The sequence below is a fragment of the Ursus americanus genome, chromosome 9 (assembly GCF_024610735.1).
Source record: "Ursus americanus isolate L20-20 chromosome 9, mUrsAme1.1.p, whole genome shotgun sequence".
Taxonomy (NCBI): domain Eukaryota; kingdom Metazoa; phylum Chordata; class Mammalia; order Carnivora; family Ursidae; genus Ursus; species Ursus americanus.
Genome location: NC_142135.1, coordinates 19,585,009 through 19,612,828, shown reverse-complemented (window position 1 = coordinate 19,612,828; position 27,820 = coordinate 19,585,009). Strand labels below are relative to the sequence as shown.

Below are 27,820 nucleotides of genomic sequence, written 5' to 3'. Positions count from 1 at the left end.
GAGGTCTTGTTCCTCTCGTCCTCTGCCCTCCCGATTTCCCAGAGATGTGTACCTAAACTATTTCATCCAGGCCACTGTGGTTGAATATCATGGATGTTCCTTTGACTATATGCATTCTATTCAGCGAGGAAGAGGGCTCAATACAAAAAAAAAAAAAAAAAAAAAAAAGCGTACCTTTCATGCATGAATATACCAGAAGCAAATACATTTGTAAGTGAAACGAAGGCCAAATAAACCAGAAGAAAACTGAATGTGTGATTTATTATACTTAGGATTGGTCTATAAGGCTTAAATATGTCCGTCATAATTAACAGTAAATGGGTGCAACTTTACAAAATCAGCATTTCGATACAGTACAGGACTAAATGTGGCAACTGTGCATTGGAAAATTAATATTTCCTCAATGCAAATACCAAATTTGCAGCACCATTTAGAAGCGTCCACTAAAAATGCAAGCTGCAGTATTTATTACAAGCTCTACTCAAAACACAAGACTACCTAAATCAAGCATTAGAGGCAAACAGTGGAGTCATTCAGGAGTACTATGTCAGATTTGGTACAGGATTAAAATACTAACATTTTTTTTAATGTCCAGGTTTCAAATTAATAAATACAAAAACAATATAAAAATATACACCAGTTGATAAGACTGCGCTGCAGACGATGAGGGAGTTAGATCTCACTCTCATATGTATGCAGGTATGTCTTTAGTGTCAAAATTTCTGGATAGCTGCGGCTCGTCTTCCGGAAGAAATCCAGACTGGTGAGCTGTTCGATGTCCCGCACGCGAGCTGTGTGCATCTTTATGAGTTCTTCCACCCACTGTGACTCGTCCTCTGAGCTCTGCAGTGGAAACAGGATACAATCAGAGCCAGACTTTTCCAGAGGAGGTTCTCCAAACGGTCAGTTTGCTTCAAGTCCGCAAATGAGCCAGCCCTCCATACCCCTGCACCCAGAGCCAGTGTGTCTGATTCCTTCCTGGCCTCCCCGGCCGCTCTACCACATTCCTGTTGGGAACGTGCCACGAATACCTGCCCTCGGCTGTAAACGTTTTCAACAGCAATTAGCTGTACCAAATAAATGAGACATGTGGTGTGAAAGGGCATTTGACTCAATAGGTTTTCAGAGCATAAATCAAAACTACAAAAACCAAAGGCCCTGGAGAACTCAGCAATGTGTTTCTTTACCCGCTGTTGTCAAACTGCACAGGGGAGCACAGAGCACAAGTCATTTGGAATGTTCTTCTGGCTCCTAAGGAAAGTGAAGAGCTCATGCCCAACGCATAAAATGTCATGCATGTGTTCCCAGCCTTTTGGAAGAACCCGCAATATCAAGTACATCGTCTATCAAATTGTAATGAATTGAAATTTGAATAATGAGTTCAACTGAAAGCAGCTCAGTAGCTACACTGGCGTTTTGGAGCCCAAGGGGCTGGGATTGCGGCTTTATGACTTTCTGGATAGGAGACCTTGGCCAAGCTACTTAACCTCTCTAGGCTTTCTCCATTGGTTCACAAGGAAAATAATGCTTACTTCAGCAGCTCCCCAGACAGTAGAAAGAAAAAGAGAAGAGAAAAAGGGGGGACAAAAGATAATGAAACAAAGTCATGGAAAAAAGAAAGGAAATTTCTTTCTGTCTTAGCTACTTGCCACGATGGCCTCATTGGCACAAATTCCAATGAAAGACATCCAGATGTCTTATGTGTATCTAAGTATGAAACTAAAAATAATTCAAGAGGAGTAGTCCTTTACATTTTAAAAATATCTTTTTTCACTTTTGTAGGAAGTCGAGAGAAAGAATGAGATCTGAGAGCCCTGAGAATTCTGGGGGAAATGCCTACCTTCATCAGCAGACCTGAGGCAGGAGGGCCTTTGCAAATAATTTCATTCCCAAACGCCCCCAGAATTGGCATGGCTCCCAAGAGCCATTCTACAAGTTGAAGGGTGGCTGTGTGTCTGAGGGCTGAGTATGTTCAGAAATGCCCTCGCCCAGCTCCTTCACCGCTCGTGGTCTCAATGAACTCCCCACCAAAGCCTGAGAACCTGCAGAGGGTTTTCTCGGAAAGCTCCAACCCACACAGACCTGGACAGGGAGCTACAGCAGCTTCTGCCGGTGCTAAATATGTACCACGAGGGTGTTGGCTCAGGAAACTGATGCCTGGCCATCCCGGGCAAAATGAAGAAATAGGAAGAAATTGCTTTGCCGGCTGGGGAAGTAAGGATTTTAACCCTCCATGCCCCACCCTCCTAACCCAAGCTAACCAAGTTCTCCGCGATTCACAGGAAGAGACAGACCTAAATATAACTTTGCCCACAACGGTGCTGACCAATCCTCACTGTGACCATATAATTAACGAAGTAGGAGGTCTCCAAATGGATCGGGACCCCCTCAGAGTAAGCACAAAGCTATATTTTGGGAGAATTTTCATATTCAACTCTTTGATCTTTTAGGGGTCTAATTTTTCTTTTGTCAATGCAGTCATTTGAACTTATAGACAAAGGGGTTAAATTTTAAATAGTGGCCAGCTGGGATTATAAGAATTCAAAGAAAAAAAATTGTCTTTTGCTATTTCTTTCCTTGGGAAGTAATTTGCCAATTTCATTTGAAGGACATTTTCTTCTGGTTCTCACATGCGAGAATCTCGCCTGCCACTAGTCATTAGGAAATACTGGCCATGCAACACGGGACGAAAATATCTTCTGCCTGACGCGAGCTGGCAATCCACAAAGTCTTTGCTGGGGGAGACTCTGGTGTGAAACGCAAAACTAATAACATGCAAATACAAGTTCACGCTCACCAAGGGAAGGGAAGGAAACACTTCAAAAATAAATAATTTAGAAGATGAATGCAAACAAAAAAGCCCACCCAACAACCTGCTTATTGTCTTTCTTGCTACGGACATTTACTTTTCAACGGTCTTTTCCTCCTGACTTTCTCCTAAGTTTGTGAATTCAAGCCCCAGTAGTTATAAGGTGACCTTCAAAGCAAGGACAGGTGTCTGTGTAGGCAGAAGAAGACACATGCTCACCATGAACCCTACAAGAAATACCTCTAAGTTCTAAGCAGAGTCAGGAGCCAGGGAGGGGAGGAAGACCTGTGAGGACGTCTGTGGATTTCCTTTGTCAGTTCTACAATCTGGGATGACTGAAGAATGCCTTTGAACTGACTGTCCCAGCACCAAATTCCCCTAATGACAGAGAAACTTGAACATATACTCCCCAGGAATCTAGGTGCACCTTAAGTGGCCTACTACCAGTCTGGAATGTCTTTGTAGTCTTCTGTCTTAAAAATGCGTGGCAATTTAGAATTTCACTCCATAACATATGGGTTAAGATTTTTGCAAAAATTTTCACCTCCCCATAAGTCTTTAGTAAAATTGAAGTCCAAAAAAAAGTATATCATGCTTTACAGAGGCATTACGTCTCCCGGCTACACCACTGGCTACTCTCATGGTTGTGAATAATCAAAATGGAGAAGGACAAGCCAATAAATTGACGACAGCCTGCCTTTCACTTGCAGTTCCCCTGCTTCTCCACCTCCCATCAAATTATTGACAAGATCTTATTGATCCTTCAGTATAATACTGCTGCCTCCTACTCTCTTTTTTTAAATTTCCAAGACTATCACCTCATTTCCGGTTCTGTGACCTCAATCCTGTGAATCTTGCCAAAGCACTTTGAGCGCCATGCTTGACCCCTTCCAGCTTAAATTTATCTCCCTAAAGCAGAGCCCCAAATGCTGCTCTTATGAGTCAGCATTTTCCATGGCTACCTAATGCCTGTGCAATTGGAAAAGTTTCTAAGGTCCCAAGGTTCTGCTACGGAAATCTGATAAACTTTAAAGAGGATGGGCTTTTGAAGTCAGAAGCCTTGAATCTAAAGTTCTGCTCTCCTACTAACTAACTGGGTAACAATGTATCATACTTTTCCTTTATTACCTATAGTTTTCAAAACAGTTAATGAAACAGGAGTAGGGGAAAGGACATACGTGACTGCCAGGTAGAGTAAAGCGATGGTTAGAAATAATCTGTATGCAGGACCTGCACGGTTCTGGGCAGGCAACACGGACTCAGAAAATAGTGGCAATTATTACCTCTGCCACTATGGCTACTATTACTATGACTTTTATTTTGAATCTTTTAAACCTTATGTCCCACTGTTACCCTCATTCCCAACATTCTGGTCAAGCTTCATTAGCTTTCGTGGCCATATTTCAAATTTCCATTTTTCCCCCATATTACTTTCCTGTATTCACCCACGGCTGAAGCCACAGTCCAATAGCTACCTTGCCCATGAAGCCAATAATCTCCAGCGAAGCGATTTTTTTTAATTCAAGTAAGCCAACGTATAGTACATCATTAGTTTTTGACGTAGCATTCAATGAATCATTAGTTGAGTATAACACCCAGTGTTCATTCTTATGGCTCTTTGCCTTTTGTAGCAGTTTCTGCACCTGCTGGATTCGCTGGAGCCCACGGCAGATCCCTAGAGTAGGAAGTATGTTTAACAGACTGCTCTTTCTCCCAGAGTGCCTTACACAATTTAGGAACTGGGTAGGACTTGTGAGTAAAACCCTCTTTGGTAGACTATATACATCCCTGCCCCTTCTATTCTATAAAGCAAAACCATGGGGACTATTACTTCCAAAACCAATCTTGGAGCACAGCTTTTCTTTCACATTGAAGAGATCTGGGGAAGTGATGTGATCTGTGTAGGCAAAATGCGTACAGGGCCAGGAGCCCAGTGCCTGGCTCCCACCCCCGCCCAGGGCTTTCTCGTGACGCCTTCCTGCTCCACGGACAAGTCATCTGTGCTATTTGAGAATGGGGTGACCTGTCACAACTGCCCTCATAACTTGTAGCAGGTGAAAACTATGATTTATAAAGTATGTATGCCTGTGTGTGTGTATCTTTAAAAAACGTTTTTATTATAGACATTTTCAAACATCCACAAAAGTCGAGCCTAATATAAAGAACTCCTGTGAATTCTTACCTAGTTTCAACAATTATCACAATGTTGCTCCTTTTTTCCTTTACCAAGTATATCTCTTGCAAAACCAAAAACATTTGGGCACTTTGATCATTTGACAAAATCGAACACATAATGAGAACTACAATAAATAAATACACACACACACACACATACACACACACACACACACACACACACACACACACACATGCTCCTCCTCCCCACACCCTTACACTGAAAATTAAAAAGCCATTCAAACACAAAGTTCCCAGGTGATAAGCAAAGTTTTTTGGGTCTTTTCTTCTTTCCACTTGGCTACACCGTATAGTCCAAATGTAAGAGTTTACCAGTGGGAATTTAAATTGCAAAACAAAGATGACTCGTGTTAAAGGACTCTGTCCTTGAACTCACGTTGCAGCTCTCCTCATTGTCCGGTCTGTGAGGCAGGATAAAGGAGGAGACGGAGAGGGGGCCGTCACACTTGTCGGCGGGCTGGGTGAAATCCAGGCAGCTGGTGACGATGCTGTAGTAGTGGGTGGGCACGGGAACAGAACTGCCCTCCACGTACCTGCAGCGGGAGGGAAAAGTAGAATGACCGCTGAGGTAGCAGCTTTCTTTTGCAAATGGTGACCGATGAGTATCACCCAAGTCACTAAAATTAATTCCCATTCAACTGAATCATTTTCCACGTCTAAGCACTAGCCTACTTCTGTATTTTGAACATAATGCTTTTCTGCCTGAAATCGCCTCTTTCTCTTGACCTGACGGAGTGAAAATGATATTCCAGGTAATGAGCACAGCTTGAACCAAGACTTAGAGGCGGGACATGATGAAGCGATCAAGATAGCAGAAAGTAAGGCTCGAAGAGTCAATAAAAATCCATAATTTGGAGCGCCTGGCGGGGGCTCAGTCCATTAAGCGTCTGCCTTCGGCTCAGGTCATGATCCCAGTGTCGTGGGATCGAGCCCCATCTGGAGCTCCCTGCCCTGCCTCTCCTCCCCGCTTACGCTTTCTCTCTCTCCCTCTCTCTCTCTCAAATAAATAAATAAAATCTTTTTTTTTTTTTTAAAAAAGCCATAATTTGGCGGCTTCTGAGGGCCAAGTTGTGGGACTTGGGCATTATTGTTTAGGGAGTAAGACCTCATCGAAAGTTTCTGTGCGAGGAAGAGTCATCATGAGATGCCACGTTTCAGGAAGATAGCTTGCACAGAATTGTGTGAAGTGGACCTGAGGGAGAGACCTGGAGCTAGGGGAATAATAAGCCCTTTCAAACCACAATGAGATGGGGACTTGGTACGGAGGCATTTACTCAAGGAAATACTAAGGGCTGATGAGTTAGTGACGAACTTAGAAATTAAAAAAAAAAAATCTTTTCCAGTAAATTGAAGTACAGAAACTCATAATTCCTTACCTGGTTTTCTATTATCTTAATTTTAATCATTTTCAAAATATACAAATGAAATGATAACTTAATTGTGGCTAAAAAATATAATAATGATCAGCAATAAAATAAATGTACAATTAAGATGAAATGTCTCTTATGGATGACAAAAAAGGAGTAAGATAACCCCTATTTTATTAATTATATATATGAAAAAGATAGCTTTTTATTACTAATTATCTATAAAGCACAATTAAACCTTCTCATATTTTGTTCCACTCTCTGTTTCATGCACGTATAAAATTAAATGACTTCTAATGAGCAGCTGGCTCTGTTGGTTAAGCAATCGACTTTTGATTTCAGCTCAGGTCATGACCTCAGGGTCCTGAGATCAAGCCCCATGGTGGGCTCCCTGATCAGTGGGGAGCCTGCTTCAGGATTTTCTCTCTCCCTCTGCTCCCCCCTTCATGTGCTCTTTCTCTCTAATAAATAAATAAATCTTAAAAAAAAAAAATGACTTCTTACGAATTTGTTGTATTTGTATCTTCTTGCTTTCCCCACCAAACTTTAGGTTCCTTCTGAGCAAGTATGCCTTATCCTTTTTATCTCTGCAACAGTATCACGAAGAAGGATAGAAACAACTAGATTTGACCAAGTCTATATGGAATTTCCTATTAAGATATACTGACCCCCGGGCACCTGAGTGGCTCAGTTGGTTAAGCATCTGCGTTTAGCTCAGGTCATGATCTCAGGGTCCTGGGATCAAACCCTGTGTCGGGCTCCCTGCTTAGTGCGGAGCCTGGTTCTCCCTCTCCCTTCACCCCTCCCCCTCTGTTTGTGCTCTGTCTCTTGCTTTCTCTTTCTCAAATAAAGTCTTAAAAAAAAAAAAAAGATATACTGACCCAGAAAATCTAAGTGATTCCAAAAGTACCCCCCCTAAAAAAAATGGAGATGAGGGAAAATTATCGTCTTTCCACTGAAGAGCTGTTAAAGAATAAATGACAAATTAAAAAAAAAATTTTTTTGGTACATTTCTCTCATGGAATGAAAAAGTGCATTTATTTACCACAAAACTCCATTCCATTCCAACCACCATTACCACGTTTAATCAAAGGTCCAAAAGCACTGAAGAAATCACAAGGAGATTCAAAGAGCGAAAGATTTCAGGGGTATCAGCTCTTCTCGAGCGCGTAAATATTTGAAAAAGAGCCCTGAGTGAGCTCTGAGAATTTAAAAGCACACACTGAGTAGAAATGACAAACTTACTGTTTGATTTTGTCCTGTGTGTCATGCAAGCCATCATAGTCATAGTCAAAAATTGGTCCACTTATCACATTAACTCCATTTCTTTCTGAAGCATATTTCTTCACCAATACCCTTTGGAAATAATTCCAGATTCCTGTGGGGGGGAAAAATTCATTCTTCATGAACAAAAACTCCTTGCAGTGGTCAAATTCTCATTAGGATGCATTCTATGAGCCAAATGTCCCAAGCCAAGAGACAGTAGAGCTGTTGCAATTCTTGAAAAGAATTCGCCCTGAAGTACAAGCTGTGTGTGTGTCGTTTATGAACCAGCAAAGAAAAAGTTCGGAGACACTGGTGGGGGAGTTTAGCTCACCTAGTCCAATAAGTCAGGGAAGGGTTCCTCACTGACATGGCTCCTGAGCTGAGATCTGAAGGATAAGTGGGTGTTTTCTAGGCAAAGGGACGGAAACACAACAGGCAAGGGGAGCCATGTGTGCACAGGAGGAAGTACAGTGTTTGTGAGAAACTGAAGAAAGGTCTTAGTCTACCTTTTCTTCCTTCATGATTTCATAGACATGCTTATTTCCAAGTTTGTGTCTCTAGCCCTGACCCTACCAAGGAGCTCCAGACATGTTTTCCAACCAGGCATTTCATGGTCCTCTTGAATACCTAAAAATCATGGCTAGCAAAAAATTATCCCAAGAGAATCCTTGGTCTTCGTTCCCAACCCTGCTCTAACTCCCAGCTTCTCTGTCGGTTAATGGCACTCACTCACTCACATGTTCAGGTCCAAATCCTAGGAGTCATTCCTGATGTGGCTCCTTCTTTCATATTCACGTGAACAAGCCCTGCCAGGGTTACCTCCCTCATCCTCTCCCACCAGCCAAATCTGACCACCTCTCACCGTCTTCACGGCATCCATCCTGTCTCAGCTACTATCTTCTGCACAAGGAACTACCGCAGAAGACTACTTCCCAGGTCCCAGTGAGAAACTCTTACTTCGCCACAGCCCATTAAGGTTTAACTTAACTACACTCTACTCTACATGGGGTTGTGAGGTTCAGGCTGTTATCACTTCTTATCTCCCCTTATTAAAAAGCACTTGGCTGTTTTTCTCACGGTGCTTCTACTGTTCTTTATACCTTCTGATACTCTATTCTGAACGAGAAAGACAGAGCAGCCTACCAGAGCCAAAATGCCACAGATATTTGTAGGAGAGAAAGAAGGACAGTGGGAGAGAAGTTTAAATGTGAAGCATATAAATTGGAAAGGCAGAGAGGGAAAGAAATAACAATGAGAACAGTCAAAAGGCCAAACCCACAGACATGTGGCATGTGAAAACACCATTCCCCTAGGGAAGAACAGCGGGCCCTCTGTGAAAGTCCTCTTGCCATGCCAGCCTCGGGGTGGTACCGTGTGTCTCCTTTATTACTGCTTGGTCAAAAAAGCGTTAGTACAGAATAAAGAAATCCAGGAAACTTTGATTTGTGGAAATTAAATGAAGATGCATTCCATGTAATATTACGACAAATGTATTTATGTGGGAATCTGAAACATTTCTCAATCGGGCCTAAGAAAAAAACCAGGAAATCTCCTTTTAAAAGCTTACTTTAATTTTTACTCATAAGCAAGGGATTCTACCTTCGAATAAACCTTCATTTACTAACTAGGACATCAAATAAACATTTTTTTTTTCCCTCTAAACCATGTTGGTCATTTCACCGATGTCAAGCTGGGGAAGCTTGCCACTGTTGATGACACTCCACAATCATGTGTTCGGATTCTGAGACTTCATTTCAGCCCCAAGAGTCCTGTAACACAGCCAGCACTCCTTTGCCAAGTGGAAGTAGGTCAAGATGCTTCCTTTTCCTACCTTTCCTATAAGCATATAAGTCTCTTCACTGTAAAGGGAGGTAAAAGTTATTCCAGAATGCTTTCTCTATCTTTGAATACATGGATGGATGGATGGATGGATGGATGGATGGATGGATGGATGGATGGGCAAATGACTGAGTTCTTTGTAGTCAGAAATAGAAAATGGATTATTCTGGCCATTGGACGATAAGTCATAAATCCATATAAGCCAAAGAAGTCATGCAATCAAATCTCATAATTTTATAAATGAGAGGTTAAATGACATTTTTATGATTACATAACTAGTGGTCATACTCTGGGGACTAGAACTCAGTTTTGGGGGCAGGGCTCACTGGGCCTATACCATTCATAGCATCACTATTATCCAAAAATATTTATGTCATATACGAAGAAATTATGGGTGTTCAAAGAAACTAAAATAATTTGCAAAGCCCTAAGACCATCTGAATTTAATACTCTCCTGATTCAGAAAACCCTTTAAGCTCTTTCCGGGTTTCAAGGTCAACATTTAGAATACATCATCACCATCTACCCTAAAGGAGAGAAGGGCTAGTGGCTTTTAATTTAACATTCAATAAATAGATACAGGTATTGTTAAATGTCAGGTGGCCTCCAAAGCACAAAGAAGACCCTTCTTACACCAACACAATGAACGCTGAAACAGAAGGAACGCCAGTTTAGAAGCAAAATACAAAATTGGTTTAGTACAGTTTCTGTCATTTATGAATTGGGTCATTTCTTGCAACTTTCATTTTTCAATTATAAGCAAGGGACAAACAACCTATCAACCTCCCTCACAGATTCATATTTTGGATTAACGGTAGAGAATTTACATGAAAGTTCTTCAAAAATTGGGGCACTTGGGTGGCTCAGTTGGGCGCTTGGGTGTATGCCTTTAGCTCAGGTTATGATCTCAGGGTCCTGGGATTAAGCCTGCATCTGGCTCCCTGCTCAGCAGGGAGTCTGCTTCTTCCTCTCCCCTCTGCCCCTCCCCCTGACTTGTGAGCTCACATGCTCTCTCTCTCTCTCTCAAATAAATAAATAAAATCTTAAAAAAAGAAAGTTCTTAAAAAAATATAAAAGCTAAACACGTGAAAGATACTATTATTATCAAAATTAATATAGAGGTAGAAGAGGTAAGTGGTAAATTTAGAAATATTTCTGTTCATAAGGAATAGTTCATCGGTAAATATCAGACTTACGTTTGAAAGCAGGGTACATTGGAACCATATTGGTTACAAGGAATGCATCATATTTAGCTTCCGGTGAAGAGCTCAGATCTAAACATTAGGCAAACAAATAGTGTCCATTACTTACCAAAATCTACATCAATGAAAAATCAATCTTCTAAGATGGTCCAAACAGCATGAAGTGCATGGTGAATGGATCTACTCCTTCATTTCTACTCGTTCCCTACTTGATTTAGCATTTCCTCCTTCCCCTCCTACCCAACCCCCTTTCTTCACCAAGAGCTCTCTCCCCAAAATTTTTACAATGCTTTTTCTTCCTACCTAGTCTTGGGTCAACTAAGTATTATGTACAAGAATTCCTTGATTTTACTAGCATAATTTGGACTTTAAAAATGTCATCAAGCTACTGAGAAATAATAAAAGAGCTTCCCATATTCTTAAGCAATCACCTGTATAGTACTTAAAACATTAATGTCTTAATGATACACTTTTCACTTTCAGATTCCCATTTAATGATGTAAGAGGGCACACTGTATATTCCCTTGTACTTCAGAATTCTCCTAGAGAACAGGATTTGTGAAAAGTGATCTCTCTTCTGACTTATTTTTGGGAAGGATCCCACAGAAGTTCACCTCTTCAATTTCTTGAGTGTGTCTCTTGAAGAAAACCTGAAGACCACTGAAATCCTAGTGGATTTCAGTCCAGATTCCAGAAAATAACATCCCTCTAGAATGGTCAGATCCCGACATTCTGTAACTTACAAGGAGGGAAGAGGAATCCATAGGACATCTGTTTATCATTTTTGTAGGCCAAACAGCTTTGACTGAAACTCGGAGACACACGGACATCAGGCCGGACACAGTTGGTCAGGTACTCAGGGACGCTGGAGACCTCGGCCTGCATGTGAGTCAGAGGTAGTTAGGAATGCTGTCACAAAGACCATGCTAACGCAACGGGGCAATACGGAAGCCAGGCTGCTCTGTGATGACCAGCCAGAGCCCAAACCCCTCTAGCTTTTACTATAGCTCATACTGATATCCTGACTCCAAAAACAAAGCCTCAGTTTTAAATACAGTAAGCCAGGAATTTTCCAAGTCCTGTATTTTTTAGTGGCAGAACACTTTTATCAAAGTCTTAAGGAAAACAATGATATAAAAAGCAGAAATTGCACTGTTGAAATAATGGATAGGATTCCATGGAAGACAACTTAAAAAATAACACTAAGAAATAATTTAGACGTATCGTCTATAAAAAGAGAGACTGCACATACAGCTGTGTACCAGGGCGTGCGCACGCGCACACAGGACAACCGGACAGGAAGCTGGGTTTGCAGCCCTGGAGGTATTCACTTGTAATCAGAAATCAAAAACATGCCTCAACTGCCAAACACATTTTTCTTATTCCAGATATAAATGTACCTATCTCATCTTCACCAAAATTGAAACCCCAGCGTAAAATCTTTATTAAAAAACAGGATGTGGACAGTCAGGGAGGCTGTGCAGGGGTGGGGCGGGGGCGGTATATGGGAGCTCTCTGGCCCTACTCAATTTTGCTGTGAACCTAAAACTGCCCTCAAAAAATAAAGTCTACTAAAACAAACAGCCAAATCTGGGTAGCTTCAGGAACTATTGGGCCATGGCAAGCAGAGAAAAAGCATTAGTAAACCCCCTTTGCTATGTGAATAATTTAACATATTCCCATGAAGTTATTAGAACATTGAATAGAGTCTAGTTCAAAATATCTTGCAATCGATTCAATGTAAGATTTCTTTCATCAAGAAAAATTAAAATCTTTTCTAAGACAAATTTCTGTTAAGCAAGCAATCACGACATTACAGCAAGGAATGCAATCGCATGAAGAATATAAAACCCAACTTTTTCAATGACCTGTTTGGAAATAGTGTATGATGTCCAGAGTGGCATTAGGAATATTTCACTATAACCACTTTCAAAGTCAGTGTGATATAAGATATCATATCGAGTCCGATAAAGTACCGCGGGCCGTCCATAGAGGAGATGTCTCTCTAGGAAAGAGAACATAAACTGTGTTAAACACACATTAAACTTTACAACAAATGTGAAAGAAATATTGGAAGAGTCAAGTTGTCCAAAATTTGCTTGCTTACTTATTAATAGTGTAGTTCCTTCTTCTTAATTTAATCAAGTTAGTTTTCCTAACACTTTGTGGTTTATCTGACCACCTAAGCATGGGCCAAAGTTTATAAGAAAGTATAATGTAAATGCCGTATTAGTTTTAACGCTTTAGTTGTAAAAAATTTTAATCTGTATAGGAAGGAAACACATAAATATTGAAATGATTCAGTTGAATGGCAAGTCGATAGGATTGATTTTCATAGAATTCATTCATTTGACCCCTGAAAAGGCTCATCAGATTAACCAATGATTTAATTAAGAGGAAGGCACTCTTTGATCATTATTTGCAAACTGCAACTCAAATAATGCATTATTCAGCATAAACAGTGAGTAGTAATGAGCATTTAAAGGAAGCAGCTTTGTCACATGGAGGAAAACTCTTTAGGTAAGAACTTAAAGGAACATGTATAGATAAAATAAGTGGGCATTCGAGAGGGTCCTTTAAATACAGAAGAGGGGGCATCATCAGATACTGAAGAACTCAGTTAAGACCCGAGAATGTGGACCTCCAAGAGAAAACTCTCCTCTTAAGCGGGGGAAGAAAAGGTCTGAAGCCTTACTCTTTTAAGAAGAAGAGATGTGAGTTTAGTGTGCAAACCTTCATTCCACACCCACAATAAATGTCTGGAGCTTGAGCTGCCCGTTTTGGACAGGCTAAAGTCAGAACTTGCATAGATTCTTGGAAATTGGGGTCCTACAGACCAAAATATTTAGAGATTGAGGTTTAGGCAATTCACAATTCCCTAAGTGATAGTCAAAAAAAATTTTATGATTATTTTTATTAGAGAAAAATCAGTTCTGGCAATCACTTATTAAATTATGTATACATGTTGCTTTAATTAAAGTATTACCATTCTATGCAAGTAACAGAGAAAACCCTTGTAGAATATTTTGCAAGACTTTCCCAAGTAGAACTGCTGATTTGAGGCAAAGTGACCCACACTGCTATCACAAAAGCCTCTTCTGGGTCATTTGGCTTCTTCAGCACTGCAGTAAATAGAGAAGCCTTGTTTAAGCTGCCAAATTTGGGGACCCACCCTAAGAATTAGAACATAATATGATAACCTTATATAAATGAAATATAATCAACAAATAAAAAGCCAGCAAATCATAACAGTAGTACTTGGGGGGCAGTTAACCAAGTCAGACTTTCCTTCAAAACTCAAACCAAACCTTTTCTAGGTTCAAAATTTCCATTAACGTTTTCCTTGTTTTCACTTTTGTTGCCTCTGAATTTTCTGGTTTCAGCTGGAAGCAAAAGTATCAAAATTCTTTGAGAAGCTATTCTCTTTTTATCATTCAAGTTTTAATGCTTACCAAACACATTCCTCCAAATTCAAATGCAAACCTAGCATCCAATCTATTCTATTAAGAGACAACAAAACAGCAGCCACGTTTCTCCTTGCAACATCCCTCCTAAAAGCAGCCACCAACAATAGCCTTGGGCAACCTAAAGATTCCACCAAATCTCTCCAGTCCTCATTGACTTCTGCGAAGGTTTAGAACACTCGCTCATTATCATCCTGAGCAACTCCATGCTGACTCCTTTCCTTCTACCAGGAATGGCTTCTCCAACAGTCCTGTCACCCATTTCCCTTCAAATTTTTCATGAGCGTATTCTCCCTCATCCAACATTTACTGAGTACCTTTTTTGTGCCAGGCCTTGGGCTATAGTTTTGTTTTGTTTTGTTTTTAAAGATTTTATTTATTTATTTGACAGAGACAGCCAGCAAGAGAGGGAACACTAGCAGGGGGAGTGGGAGAGGAAGAAGCAGGCTCATAGCGGAGGAGCCTGATGTGGGGCTGGATCCCAGAACACTGGGATCACGCCCTGAGCTGAAGGCAGACGCTTAACGACTGTGTCACTCAGGCGCCCCAAGGCCTTGGGCTATAGTAGAGAGATACCGGGGAAAGATATTTATGCGAGAGTTCTTACTGATGTAGCAAAGATGTTAGGGTTCAGAGCCGAAGGCCAAAAAAGAATTCTTGAGACATCTTTGGTGCAAAAAGGTGGTTTTATTAAAGCACGGGGGCAGGATCCGTAGGAAGAAAGAGCTGTCCTGGGATCATGAAGAGTGGCCCCAATTATATACTTTCAAGTTGGGAGGCGGTTAGGGATAGCATAAATCTCTAAGGAATTTGGAAGCAAGGTTTCCAGGACCTTGAGGGGGCTAACTGTTGTTAGGAAAAGGTCATTTACCTAATAAAACCTGAGTCATGAGACCCTTCAGATGTATATCAGTGGGTCATATGCTTGGGGGATGATGGCCAACATGTATCTTGGGGGAGCAGAGATAAAGGAAGTTTCCAAAGGAATTTTTATATGTTAAAGTGGACTTACAGGATCCTGGGGGTCAGGCTAAGATTGCCTTTTGCCTTTAGCAAAGTATTAACTTGGAAGCAGCTGAGTTCCTAGAGGAATGTCACTCTGCCTGTTTCAAGCACTTGTCAATGGGCTATAAGTAATAAGGAAATTTAATTTTTCTTTTGCCTTTGTTTCCCACATCATTACCTTCGAAAAGCTCACAGTTCAATGGGAGAGATCAACACGGCACAAATAACTCAAGTGCAATATGGTAGGCACGATATCAGAGATACCTGCAGAGTGCAATGGGAACACAGACCATGATGAATGCCACGGATGGGGATGAGGTGGCGTCAGTACAGTCCCTACAAAATGCAGGAAGCCAAGCCAGGTGGACCCCAGCCTCATTTATGCCTGCCGCCCTGGCATAATTGTTAACAGTGCCCCTTTCCACACTCAAATGTGGATGACAGATGCTCACAGAGTCCAGCCCCCCGTGGAAAAGAAATGAAGGAGACAGGGACAAAAGGGAAAGAGACATCTTAAGATTCACTTTCTTCTGAAAGATTTCCCCAGTTAAGCTTCTCCATCTCTATCCACTCTTCTGCTCTGAATGCATAGACATGTGCACTTCAGGGGCACCTGGGAGGCTCCTTTGGTTAATGGTCTGCCTCTGGCTCAGGTCATGATCTCAGGGTCCTGGGCTGGAGCCCTGCATCTGGCCCCCTGCTCAGCAGGGAGTCGTCTTCTCCCTCTCCCTCTGCCCCTCTCCCCACTTGTGCATGCATCGAGCTTGCTCTCTCTCTCTCTCTCAAATAATTATATAAAATCTTTAAAAAAAGAAATGTGCACTTCATAGCTCTTCAGAAATATGCACTTCATCGTAGCTCCCAAGCTAAGCACAACTGCTGTTTGGGGCACATAGCCGAAGTACAAATATATCATTATGTGACTTTTTCTTAACTGTTAACTGGGCATATATGGCACGAAGAAAAAACAATACAGTGGTTTTGACAGTTTCCTAAAATCCAACCAATTTCCCCAATTAACCCAAAGAATTTACCCGGGACTTCCTGAAGCATAATTGTTTCATCGAAGAAAGATTTGAAATAATCTTTGCAGTAAGAAACACAAATTTAATGGTCCAGAATCAAACTTTAGATTTTCCTTTTTCAGTTTGTCAGAGTATCAAAGAACCACTGATTCTTGGTCTGCCTGACTCTGCTACTCTTTGTGACATCTTGGGCAAACCATCCATTGCATTTCTGTTTAGCAAAGAGTTTTTGCTTGAGCCATAAAAGTGTACTTGAATCTCAGGTTCTGGACACATAAGCTCTTCCTTTTGAGACCAGCCACCCCAGAGATGAGCCTGCAAACCTCTACTTTTGAAATATGTTCCTCATGATTTCTTGATATGGGTCCAAGTGTTCTCCATGTCTTCTCAGGCTGGGTTCCTGCTCCATGGGATTCCAGACACAGTCTTCATTCCATACCCCAGTTCCCTGTTTACAGTAGTCTCTGGCATTTTGGGTACATGCCAAGGTTCTCCTCCAGATACCACATTTGGCAAAATACTGTGAGGCAAATCTTTTTAAGTGGCATGGACTTCTCAAGACTCATTCTTTTGTCTTCCAAAATTTGGTCATCCAGACATTGAGTTTGTATTTCTTTCCCCTCTTCAGCTTCCTGATTCATATTCCCACAGATTAGCTGGCTGACTTGAGAGCCACATGAAAATCTCTCTTTTTTGGTCTTTTTTTTAAACCATTCACTCCCACATAATATGCCGTTGCATTTTACCACATAATCTCTATCCAAGGTCTTTCCTTTTCCTTCATCCTTTCTCCTCCTTTCCCTTGCAAGTGCTTGATATCATTTATTGCCATGTCAACCTCCTCTGAGATTTGATTCAATGCCTGATAATGTCCTGTTATCTCTTATCTTAACCCTTGAGACACTATGCTGTAATTCATCAGCCAGCTAAATCTCATGATAAAATAATAATTTAATAAGGATAGAGATTTTCTCTGTTTTGTTCATCATTGTATCTCTACCTCTAACAATACCAAATGCATAATATCTACTTGGTAAATACTTGTTGAATAAATGGATGATTGTATTAGTTTTTTAAAATACTGCTCTTTATGACTCTCAAGAACTGACTTTCTACATATGACCGGCCTGATACAACCCCGAGAGATACACTAGCCTGATCAATATCATCTTCATTTTACTAATGAAGCAGCTGGAGGTTCATGATTTGTACAAGATAATTCAGCTACAGAGCGGTACCCAGAATCTAGGCCTCTGTCCTCCTGGTCCATCATTCTTCTTTAGCATTTTGGGCGGTCTCCAAGTGCATGCTAACTGCTGGGTTATCTAAGGGAGGGCATACTGGAATGAAGATCCAACTACTCCCAGGCATGAGTTCTGCCTGAGTCATGCTTGGCAAGAAGCTAGTAGGAACAGCCATGTGTCTTGAAAAAGAAAAGCAAAGCTGGAGGCATCACAGTTCTGGACTTCAAGTTATACTCAAAGCTGTAGTCATTAAAATAGTAGGTACTGGCACAAAAATAGACACACAGATCAATGGAACAGAGCAGAAAACCCAGAAATGAACCCACAACTACACGGTCAATTAATCTTCAACAAAGCAGGAAAGAGTATCCAATGGAAAAAGACAGTCTCTTTAACAAATGGTGCTGGGAAAACTAGACAGCAACTTACAAAAGAATGAAACTGGACCACTTTCTGTCACCATACACAAAAATAAATTCAAAATGGATTAAAGATCTAAGTGTGAGACAGGAAACCATTAAAATCCTCGAGGAGAACACAGGCAGTAACCTCTTTGACATCACCTGTTGCACACTTTTCTAGATATGTCTCCTGAGGCAAGGAAAACAAAAGCAAAAACAAAATATTGGGACTTCATCAAAATAAAAAGCTTCTGCACCACAAAGGAAACAATCAACAAAACTGAAAGGCAACCTAAGGAATGGGAGAAGATATCTGCAAATGACATATCTGATAAAGGGCTAGTATCCAAAATATATAAAGAACTTACACAACTCAACACCCAAAAAACAAATAATTCAATTAAAAATGGGAAGAATACATGAATAGATATTTTTCCAAAGAAGACACACAGATGGACAAGAGACACATGAAAAGATGCTCAATGTCACTGGTCATCAGGGAAATGCAAATCAAAACTACAATGAGATATCACCTCATACCTATCAGAGTGGCTAAAATCAACAACACAAGAAACAGGTGTTGGTGAGGATGTAGAGAAAAAGGAACCCTCACGCACTGTTGGTGGGAATACACACTGGTGCAGCCACTCCAGAAAACAGTATTGAGTTTACTCAGAAAGTTAAAAATAGAACTACCCCAAGACCCAGCAATTGCACTACTATGTATTTACCCAAAGAATACAAAAATACTAATTCAAAGGGATACACGCACCCCAATGTTTATAGCAGCATTACCTACAATAGCCAAATTATGGAAAGAGCCCAAATGTCCATTGACTGATGAATGGATAAAAAAGATAGTGTGTGTGTGTGTGTGTGTATGAAATCAAACATTACTCACCCACCAAAAGTAATGAAATCTAGCCATTTGCAACAACACAGATAGAGCTAGAGAGTATTATGCTGAATAAAAAAGTCATTCAGAGAAAGATAAATGCCATATGGCTTCACTCATATGTGGAATTTAAGGAACAAAACAAACGATCATAGGGCAAAAAGAGAGACAAAGCAAGAAACAGACTCTTAACTATAGAAAACAAATGATGGTTACCAGAGGGGAGGTGGGTGGGGAGATGTGTTGAATAGGTGATGGGGATTAAGGAGAACACTTGTGATAAGCACCAGGTGTTGTATGGAAGTATTGAATTACTAAAGTGTACACCTGAAACTAATATTACACTGTTTGTTAATTAACTGGAATTTAAACAAATTGAAATAAATCAATTAATTTTTAAAGAAAGAATCGCAATTTGTATCAAAGCATCTAGTACTTCAGAAACAACTTCTAAACCCTGATAAGCATGGAGATTCTCTTGATATTTTCTCTTCATATCAACCCTTAGAATAAGAAGCATTTACAAAGAAAAGCACAAGGGCTTTAGTGCCACATAGAACTGGAGTCAAATCTCATCTCAGCTTTTGAAAGTTCTGTGATTCTATAACTTAATCTCCCAAAGCTTCATATCTCACTGGCACATTGCACTGGTTAGAGACAAAATAGGTAAAGCACCCAGCTCAGTCTTGACCCAAAGTGGTTGTAGTTTAACTGCAGTGATTTTGTAAAAGGCATATGCCCTACTTCACCAGGAATATTAAAATTTAGTGACTGTTGCATCTAATTCATCTTGAATCTTAATATATCATAAAGAATTATACTATTTATTGATTTTTTCAAAATCTTCCTCAACACACACATAAGGATACACACAGAGAAACACAAGCATATCTCCTTCTTTCTCTAGCATAGCTAACATCTCCAGAAATAACAAAAATTAGAAAGATCTCAGCATTGAAAAGAGCTACATAGAAGATTCCCTGCTAGTGTAGTCCCTTTCTGCTTTAAACTTCACAAGAGTTATTAGTGTTTCAGTCATTTTTCTATCCAAACTAACTTCTTATTGTATGTGATAAAGAGTCGAATATATTCGGTGTTAAAATGATTTTTAATTCCTTTCTTCATGAAGATGATAGTGAATGTTAACCTAGCAAAATATAAAACATTTTTATACCCATGTAAATAGAGGAAAGACTAAGGTAAAAAATAAATAGTATAACCATTCTTAAAGTGAAAATTATACCTGGCTATGGTGCCCAAATCGCTTGCTATGAGATATTTAAAATTTTCCATTTGTTCATTCATTCATATATTGACTCAATGGCTCAAAGAAATAAGTTTTCATTGCACAGCAAATTTGCTAAGACGTGAAATATATGTGATTTGGAAACAACAACAGTCATGCAATTAAAATCCAGAATTCACCACAAATCTAGAAATAGTAAGGCTTAAGCAAGCAGTTGAGATACCAATTTTGAAGGTCATGTATTTTTTTCCTCCTCATTTTAGTGAAAGACTCGATCCTATAACAGTTTGAATATTTATAGCAAAATACTGCCCAAGATTAATTTACTAGACATCAAGTATCCCCTGGGTTGTTTCACTACTGTGATGTACAACTTGTACAGATTCTGTGTGCAGGGGTGTGTGGCATATGACATTGACATAGCCACACACGAGGGTAACAAATGGAATGTGCCCAGCACGTGGTTTCTTATGAAAAAAATCAGCTACCGATAGGTGTTTTAAAAACAAACAAACTAGGGATTAAAAAAAAAACTAGGAATAAAAATAATACAATTTTACATTTGTATAGAATTTTAGGTCTACAAAATGCCTTAAAAGGCTCAATATATATTCAAAGATATCCAGAAGGGAGAAGTCATCTTCTGAACATAGCCTGTGCTTGCGCTTACACGCACAGTGACGCAAATTCATGCCGCTCTGCTCCAGTGGAGCAGACACGCAGTATTTCAAGTGGGAGATGAAATTTATGACCCAGGAAACACCACAAAGACCGGAGATAACTCTGACCAAGAAAATGTCACTTGGTGACTTCATAAATGACTGAGATAGGACCCTTAAGGAGATAGCCAATGACCAAGAGACGGAGATACAGGAAGACAGGGAAGGGAATCCAGAGGCTTACACATTACCCAGAATCTACACAATGAAATGCTTTGCACATAATAAGACAACGGTACATAATTATTTTTATTCCGTATAATAGTTCTAAAGTCTCTCTTGCACCATTAAAGACTCTCCCACTAGGTCAGGAGCAGACGAAAAAGACGGGCTACCGTGATCCTCCCCTAATATTTTCTGTCACCATTGTGATGCCCATATGCAGGAAACTATCAGCGACACAGCTGACGGAAGCAAATGATGTCTCAGAGAAACCAGTGCCCGGTGCAGAGTAGGCACTCAACTCACACCTGTGAAGGTCTAGTTCCGTGAAAACATATCAACGTTAAGCCTCAGTGATGTGAAATCATCCTGAAATAAGACACTTCCGTTCACCTGTGAGCGGAGCAATGGGGAGGAACAGTCACTAACTACAGCTCCTTCCAGCCCTGAAAGTCGGTGCTTCGCCTAGAAGATACTTCTTATTTTCACGCTCCGAAGTTTGAGACTACTGTTTGTGCTGAGCCGTGCGACTGGGTTTGTCACACGAGCGCACTGCCATCAAGTCAAATGCAGGATTTTTTCCCAAAATGGAAATGCCTTAGTATCATGAATAGCCAGAGCCTGAACCAGCAAAAACACAAGAGTCCGTTAGAAGTTATCATAATTAACTATTTTATTAGTGCCCCCTCCCTGCTCGAGCTCTGTGTCTCTGTCTCTCTCTCTCTCAAAAAAATAAATAAAATATTTAAAAAAAAAAAAAGGGAAAATAAGGGGCTTCTGGGTGGCTCAGTCGGTTTAGCTTCCGACTCTTCATTTTTGCTCAGGTCATGATCTCTGGGTTCTGAGATCAAGCCCAGAGTGAGGCTCTGTGCTGGGCATGGAGTCCACTTAAGATTCTCTCCCTCCTTCTGCCCCTCCCCCAAGCTCTCACACTCTCTTTGAAAAAAAAAAAAAAAGGAAAATAAGTCAACCAAATAAAATCTACTGGTCTCCTTGTCCTTTACTTAACCAGGCTGAAAACAACACATATGGTGAACGGGGCCCTACAACAAGCTGATAACTCAAATAATGCTCTCGGCGGAATCTGACAACATTCATCTTTGCTGCCTGACTTGGAGCCGCTGTGTTTGAGTTCTGTCTGCTTTCTAATATACTTCTCGTCATTCCTTTGCTGCAGCAATATGCTAGCCCATCTCCCTCGCCTTCTATTTTCTTCTCATTTTCTGGAATTTCAAAACCAGAAGGAAGAGCTTGTGAGGTAGACTGCATTATTGTTCCTTCTTCCTGACTGCCCTTCCGTAAAGGAGTAATACGACCACCCATTGGCATGTGTCTTGCAGGACAGCATCCCTGTGGAAAGGAGACTTCCCTACTCCATTGGTTTCAAGTGCTCTGAAATCAGTCAACCGGGAATGGTGATGACAAATGCCTCATAAAAGCAGAAGCACTGAGAGCCACTGCATGGTCCTGCTGTTCCTCTCTCCCCTCTGCCAGCAGAAGGGCATGCCCCAGCGAGGGGCTGTTCCTTCAGCCTGCATCCCAGAATAAAGAGAACCTACAGCCACACTTGGCCTATGGTCAATACCGAAACGCGAGCAAGAAATGCAGCTTTCTTGGTACAAACCACTGAGACTCTCTTCTTTAGTCACAAGCTTGCAAAAGTTGACGAACACATGCATATTATCATTGCACATTGTATTTGTGTACATACAATAAGAGGAGAATAAGATAGAGGGCTCAAGATGATCCTTATGTAAAGAGGAAGTTCCAATTTGGTTCCTTCTGTGTATCTCTCCCCACAATATATCCATTGCCTCTCCAGGTACGTAAGCTTCCTCACAGGTACCGGCTGCTACTATTTATAACTGTGACTTCCAGTCCCTTCATAGAAGTCCCCATCAGATCACAGTGGTATGCCTTTTTTTTTCAAAGAGCCTAAAAGCTACTGAGAAACAAAAAAGCTAATGGAATTTTTCTGGCTATTAAAAGCTGGCATCTTGCATAGCCTAAAATAAACCAATACCCTTTGCCAGATGGATATGAAAATCACGTCACAACCCAAATCTTCATTTTAAAAAATATTGTGCTTACACTATGAAGTAAACCAGAAGTCTCTTCAATCTCTGAAAACTAAAAACAAAAACTTATCTGATTGTTTTTTCCCCATCAACTCCTCACCTTCTGTAGACCCTTTTATATGAAGGCGTCTGTTGAGTTCATCCAATTTGTTCTTCATGTGTGAAAACCAGAAAAGGAAAGGAGAAAAAAAAAAAAAAAAGCAAATCAGAAATGTCCTGTCTTTCCTGCAAGCTTCTTTCTACTTGGCATCTTGTAAATTCAAAACAGGATCCTAAATTCCCTAAGTTCTGCAGAGGAATTACTATTTGATCTCAAATTGACATTCCAGGCTCCACCTGCTAGGACATCTATGGTCACGAGCCCCTTCTTTAATCTCTCCAGGACTTTGTTTCCTTTCCCTAAAACTGTGGATAATCACAGAAGCAAGTTCCAAACTAGCTGGTAAGAATGGTTATTTGGGCACATAGATCCGTAAACTAATTAGAATACTACCTCAATATTTCAGATTAATCCTAGGTACGCTAAAGTGATTCCCAAACTAATTAGTGAAACCACTTTTTCCAAGGTTGGGAAGTAATGGCTCGGCAACTCTCTCCTTTACTGTATGTCCTACAGACACTCTAGCCTCTGTGCACGTGAACACCGGCCATAATGTCTACCGCAGCATTGTTCGGAGGAGCTAACCACTAGACAAATCTCAAAAATACGATGACCAAAATAACTGCAGGATACATATAGTGCAACGGTATTGACATATAAATGTATAATATGCAAAACCATACCATAGGTTATTTTAGAGAACTATTTTAAAGATTAACTAATATATTATGTAAGAGATATATATGTATGGAGCAAAAGTAGAGCGACCTGTCTGGCAATTACCTACACTAAATTCAAGATACTTAATTACCTTTGGGGTAGGAATGAAGTGGGATTGGCAGGGAGAGTGTACGCATAGAGCTTCCGCTGAATCTGTAACATTTTTGCCTCGTGATGTGTGTATTGTGGTATTTATTTTATTAATCTGTATACCTTCTCAGGATGTCTGGATTTTTTTTTTTTAAAGAAAAAGAATGCAGCCTTTGGAGAAGCCCATAGACAAAATAAAGATAATCCAGATTTGTCTAAAATGGTTTCAGATAACAAATCCAAAATATTTCTTGTTTTCCAGAAGAAAGGTAACTCAGAAAGCAAGATACAACTACAAGATTCCTCTAAAGTTATATTTGGAATCTACCTCAAAGGCCACTTCCTGTTGACCTTGGCAATGCACACCTCCAGCTGAGGTCTGAGAAATTACCTGCCTGAGAGTAATTAGCTTTGTTGGCTCTTGTCAGGAGCAAGAGGAGGAAGGAGAAATAAAAGGGGTTGGGGGAAGAAGAGCAAACTGAATTCCTCCGGTGGTGAGCTTTTCCATTCCTGTGGCTCCCAGGCCCCTAGGAATCCTGGAAGGTAGCAAATAGTAGAAGGGGACAGGGCAGGCAGGAGAACTATGTGCCATTTTTTCAAGGTCTAATCGAAGGTTCACCCATTTACCCATAATAAAACCACACATGCAAAAATGACAGATTTTTCTTTGCTTTGTGTTGGAATAACATCAACTCGGTGTGGGAACACTGATTATTTCTTGCTGTCAGAGCACTGATTGGTAACTATAAAGGTCTTCGATCAATATAAAATTCAATAAGCAAATTATTGCTTAACACTTGCAGTTTGGTGTTCAACAATTGTCCAAACCCAGCGTGCTGGGTGGTGTTCTATTAGCACCACCCTCCTCCCCATCCATGCTGCGCCCTCCTCTCCCCTGCTCTGCACCCTGGGAGACTGACCTCTAGGGACTGTACCAAAGAGCCAGCTTGCCCTCCAGCTCCCTGCTGGCCTCCACCAATGCAAGGCACCAGCGGGAATTAGAGGAGAGACAACAGAGGGTATTCACTCCCCCAGGTTCCTCCCACCAGGTGCAGCGTACTAGCTGCACCCACCTACCAAGTCCCAGAATTCCTCCCTGTACAGTTCTCTCGCTATGTTGTAGTCCCTTTATTGTTCGGGCCTAGGACTGACACCCTGCTAGCCCCCAGGTGCCATACCATCCCTCACTGCCTTGCCTCTACCCTGCCCAGCCTGTGTAAAGAGCCCTCTCCGTAAACATGATTCACATAATCCCTTTCAACTCTCTTTAAAATCTTTTGCACATAGGCCATCTGTTTCCTATTGGGACCATGACAGATAGACACATGATCCAGGCTGAAAAAAAGGAAAAGCCTTTGGCTGGGAATTGTGACTCTCCAGAGCAGCATCATGAATTCTCCCTTTTTGCACCTTGTTCTCTATGTCTATGCTACCCAAAATGGTAGCCACGGCCATATAGCGCTCTTTCGATTTAAAGTAATTAAACAAAATTTAAATTTTCATTTCAAGTGCTTAAAGACCATATCTGGCCAGTGGCCAGCACCGATATAGACCATTCACATCATCACGGAAAGTTCTACTGGACAGCACTGCTCGGCACCCAACAAGCTCCTCCATGATAAACATAAAGATTATGTCTACCTTCGGTTCTACTTTTTCATCACAGTTACAGCCCAGGTCAAAGTCAGACTGAAGGTACATAATCCCTGGATAGTTAGGTCTGGTAACTTCCTCTGGCATGGTTGGCCTGAAGGTATTAGTGCGCAGGAGATGATTCAAACTTCCATGGGTCCCGTTATTAGGAGCTGGCTTCAAGCCCAGGAGATCTGGTGAGAAGAAAGAAACGAAGCCAGGTGCTTTATAAATATTTTTTGATGAGGTACAGTAAGAGTCAAAACCATTGATGTTCCAAGGGTCTGAAAACTCTGAACACAAATCCCAATTGGACAAAGCCAAAATTAGTTGTAGGCACTCCTTTTTTTGTTCCTGAACCATGCTAGCCCGACCATGACTTGCCACAGCTTTCTGAAATAGCCACGGTCGTTGCCCAACCGTAGAGAAAGACATTCCCTAAAAGAAAGAGGGAATGAACGGGGCCCTGCCTAGCTACTTCTTATGTCTGTGACCGCTACAGGGACTACCAGCGTCAGAGTCAATGCCTTTCTACAGAGGTGAGACTTTTTATCCCACCTTTTGAAATGAGACTTATAATCAATAAATAACCTCTTGCCTGCCCTCTAATGCACTCCACAAAAGTATGGGGAGAAGAGGGGGCTTGGCCCGGTGCCTTGAAAGGCTGCTGTGAAATGAACAGGCTGATTTCATAGCAAGTGAACGGTTGCCAAGCGGGCACACAGTGACTCGCCTAAGCTGAGAGGCAGGACAGGAGAGAGCTAGCAGCCAAGATGGGAAAAGAACCCAGGAGACCCGACTTTCAGACTCCCCCTCTAACCACCAGACTGGCACTCCCTTACTAAATAGGAAAAGTTGTCCTCATTCAGCAACTAGAAGCTCAAGGAAGAAAAATAATTAGGAGCACATAAATAGCTGGCCAGGATGCAAGCTGGCAACATTTTAACTGGGCTGCAACACGAGAGATGGCGGTGGGAGAAAGCTCTGTGAGGAACTCTTCTTGCTTCACCGGGTCTCTGACCAGTGGTGTCAAACTGTAATGTGATGTGAGATCAGCCAGAGGCTGCCAACAGCAACACTATGAAAACGCCCCATTAGTCAACTGTTAAAGGAAGACAAAGAAGCCTTAGAAGGGGATGACATTCTGTCCTTCAAACCAATGGGCACGTTACCACCATTTTTTTTTTTTTTTTTTTTTTGCAGAGAGGTGAAGTGTCCTAGAAAACAGACACCTCAGTTCTTTCTCTGACCCTGAGGAAGTTCATATGATAACTCAGTTTGCTCCATTGGCTTTAATTAAATAAGAGACTTACCACACATCACATTGTAAAGTTCAATGTTTTCAAATGGAGGCACTTTAGTCTTGTACTTAAACGTTGGGCCATAACCTACAAAAACAGTCTTTCAAAAGAAAAGAAAATAAACAAAAACAATTAGACATTGCTAATATCCAGTAGCAACCCTTCCCGTGTTTACGAATACTGTACAGCTTCACTCACGCCCCTCTTCTCTGGCGCTTCCGAGAATCACTAAAATACATTTTCCACTCACAGGTCTCTGGTCATACCTGCATGCTGTTGACTTTGTTATCAAATCCATGGTCTCCCTGGAAAAAACATTTTCCTGATGGTTTCTTATATACATCCAAAGGTTTCCTACATTGAAATAATTGTAGGATTAGTCAGGATTTCTCATGAAATCCCTCATAAAAAGCCAATTTGGGCATAGAAAATCTCTCTAAGAAGTGGATAGTACAAGCATATTTGTCTCTATTTCAATTGTGTCATTGCTGCAGTGTTGAAAAGATGATACTATTCATTTTCCCCAAGTGGCTTTATTTTGACAATTGGCCCAGGACAAAAGGGGACCTCTGAACAGAAGTCAGGTACCTTCCTCGTATCTCATGCTTGCACTGAGCAAAGCATTTGTCACAGGTAATGTTCTGTCTCCTGTGTGCTTCACTAGCTCCAAAACTGTAGGATTCTCCACTCTGGGGCCATGTTTGTTTGGGATATAGGAGTGAACAATGCCAAGCACATACTAGGCGCTTTTTAAACATGGGATTCTTCATCAATGAATGGAGATCTGTATTTTATAAAAATGCACACAAATTTACCTATCAGTAGGATACAGCTGGAGAGTATAACTGAGTGGTAAACCTAACATATAATAGTGACATATTTCACAAAAGCCCAGACTCACCTAGACAACATCTCTATTTAGAAATCAAAAGTGAAAACATTGCTCTCTAGGCATCAAAACCACTTGACCTTCCTGCTGTGACAGGAAGATGCCTTTTGCTTAAGTGTCACATAGCACTTTGCCAAAAACACTTTCACATTTATTAATACAAATTTTCC

The 27,820-nt window shown here is 40.9% G+C and overlaps 1 protein-coding gene across 1 annotated transcript in view; it reads right to left on the bottom strand.

Annotated features, from left to right (window-relative positions):
• Nucleotides 1-242: 242 nt before the first annotated feature.
• The window catches only part of ENPP2 (ectonucleotide pyrophosphatase/phosphodiesterase 2), a 107,292-nt gene continuing 79,714 nt past the window's right edge, over nucleotides 243-27,820 (bottom strand). The window contains 11 exon segments of the mRNA XM_045805743.2: nucleotides 243-843; nucleotides 5,382-5,538; nucleotides 7,618-7,750; nucleotides 10,674-10,751; nucleotides 11,423-11,558; nucleotides 12,548-12,684; nucleotides 13,988-14,062; nucleotides 23,019-23,070; nucleotides 25,470-25,654; nucleotides 26,774-26,861; nucleotides 27,028-27,115. Of these exon segments, the coding sequence (XP_045661699.2) occupies nucleotides 673-843; nucleotides 5,382-5,538; nucleotides 7,618-7,750; nucleotides 10,674-10,751; nucleotides 11,423-11,558; nucleotides 12,548-12,684; nucleotides 13,988-14,062; nucleotides 23,019-23,070; nucleotides 25,470-25,654; nucleotides 26,774-26,861; nucleotides 27,028-27,115 (1,300 nt within the window). The 3' untranslated portion in view covers nucleotides 243-672.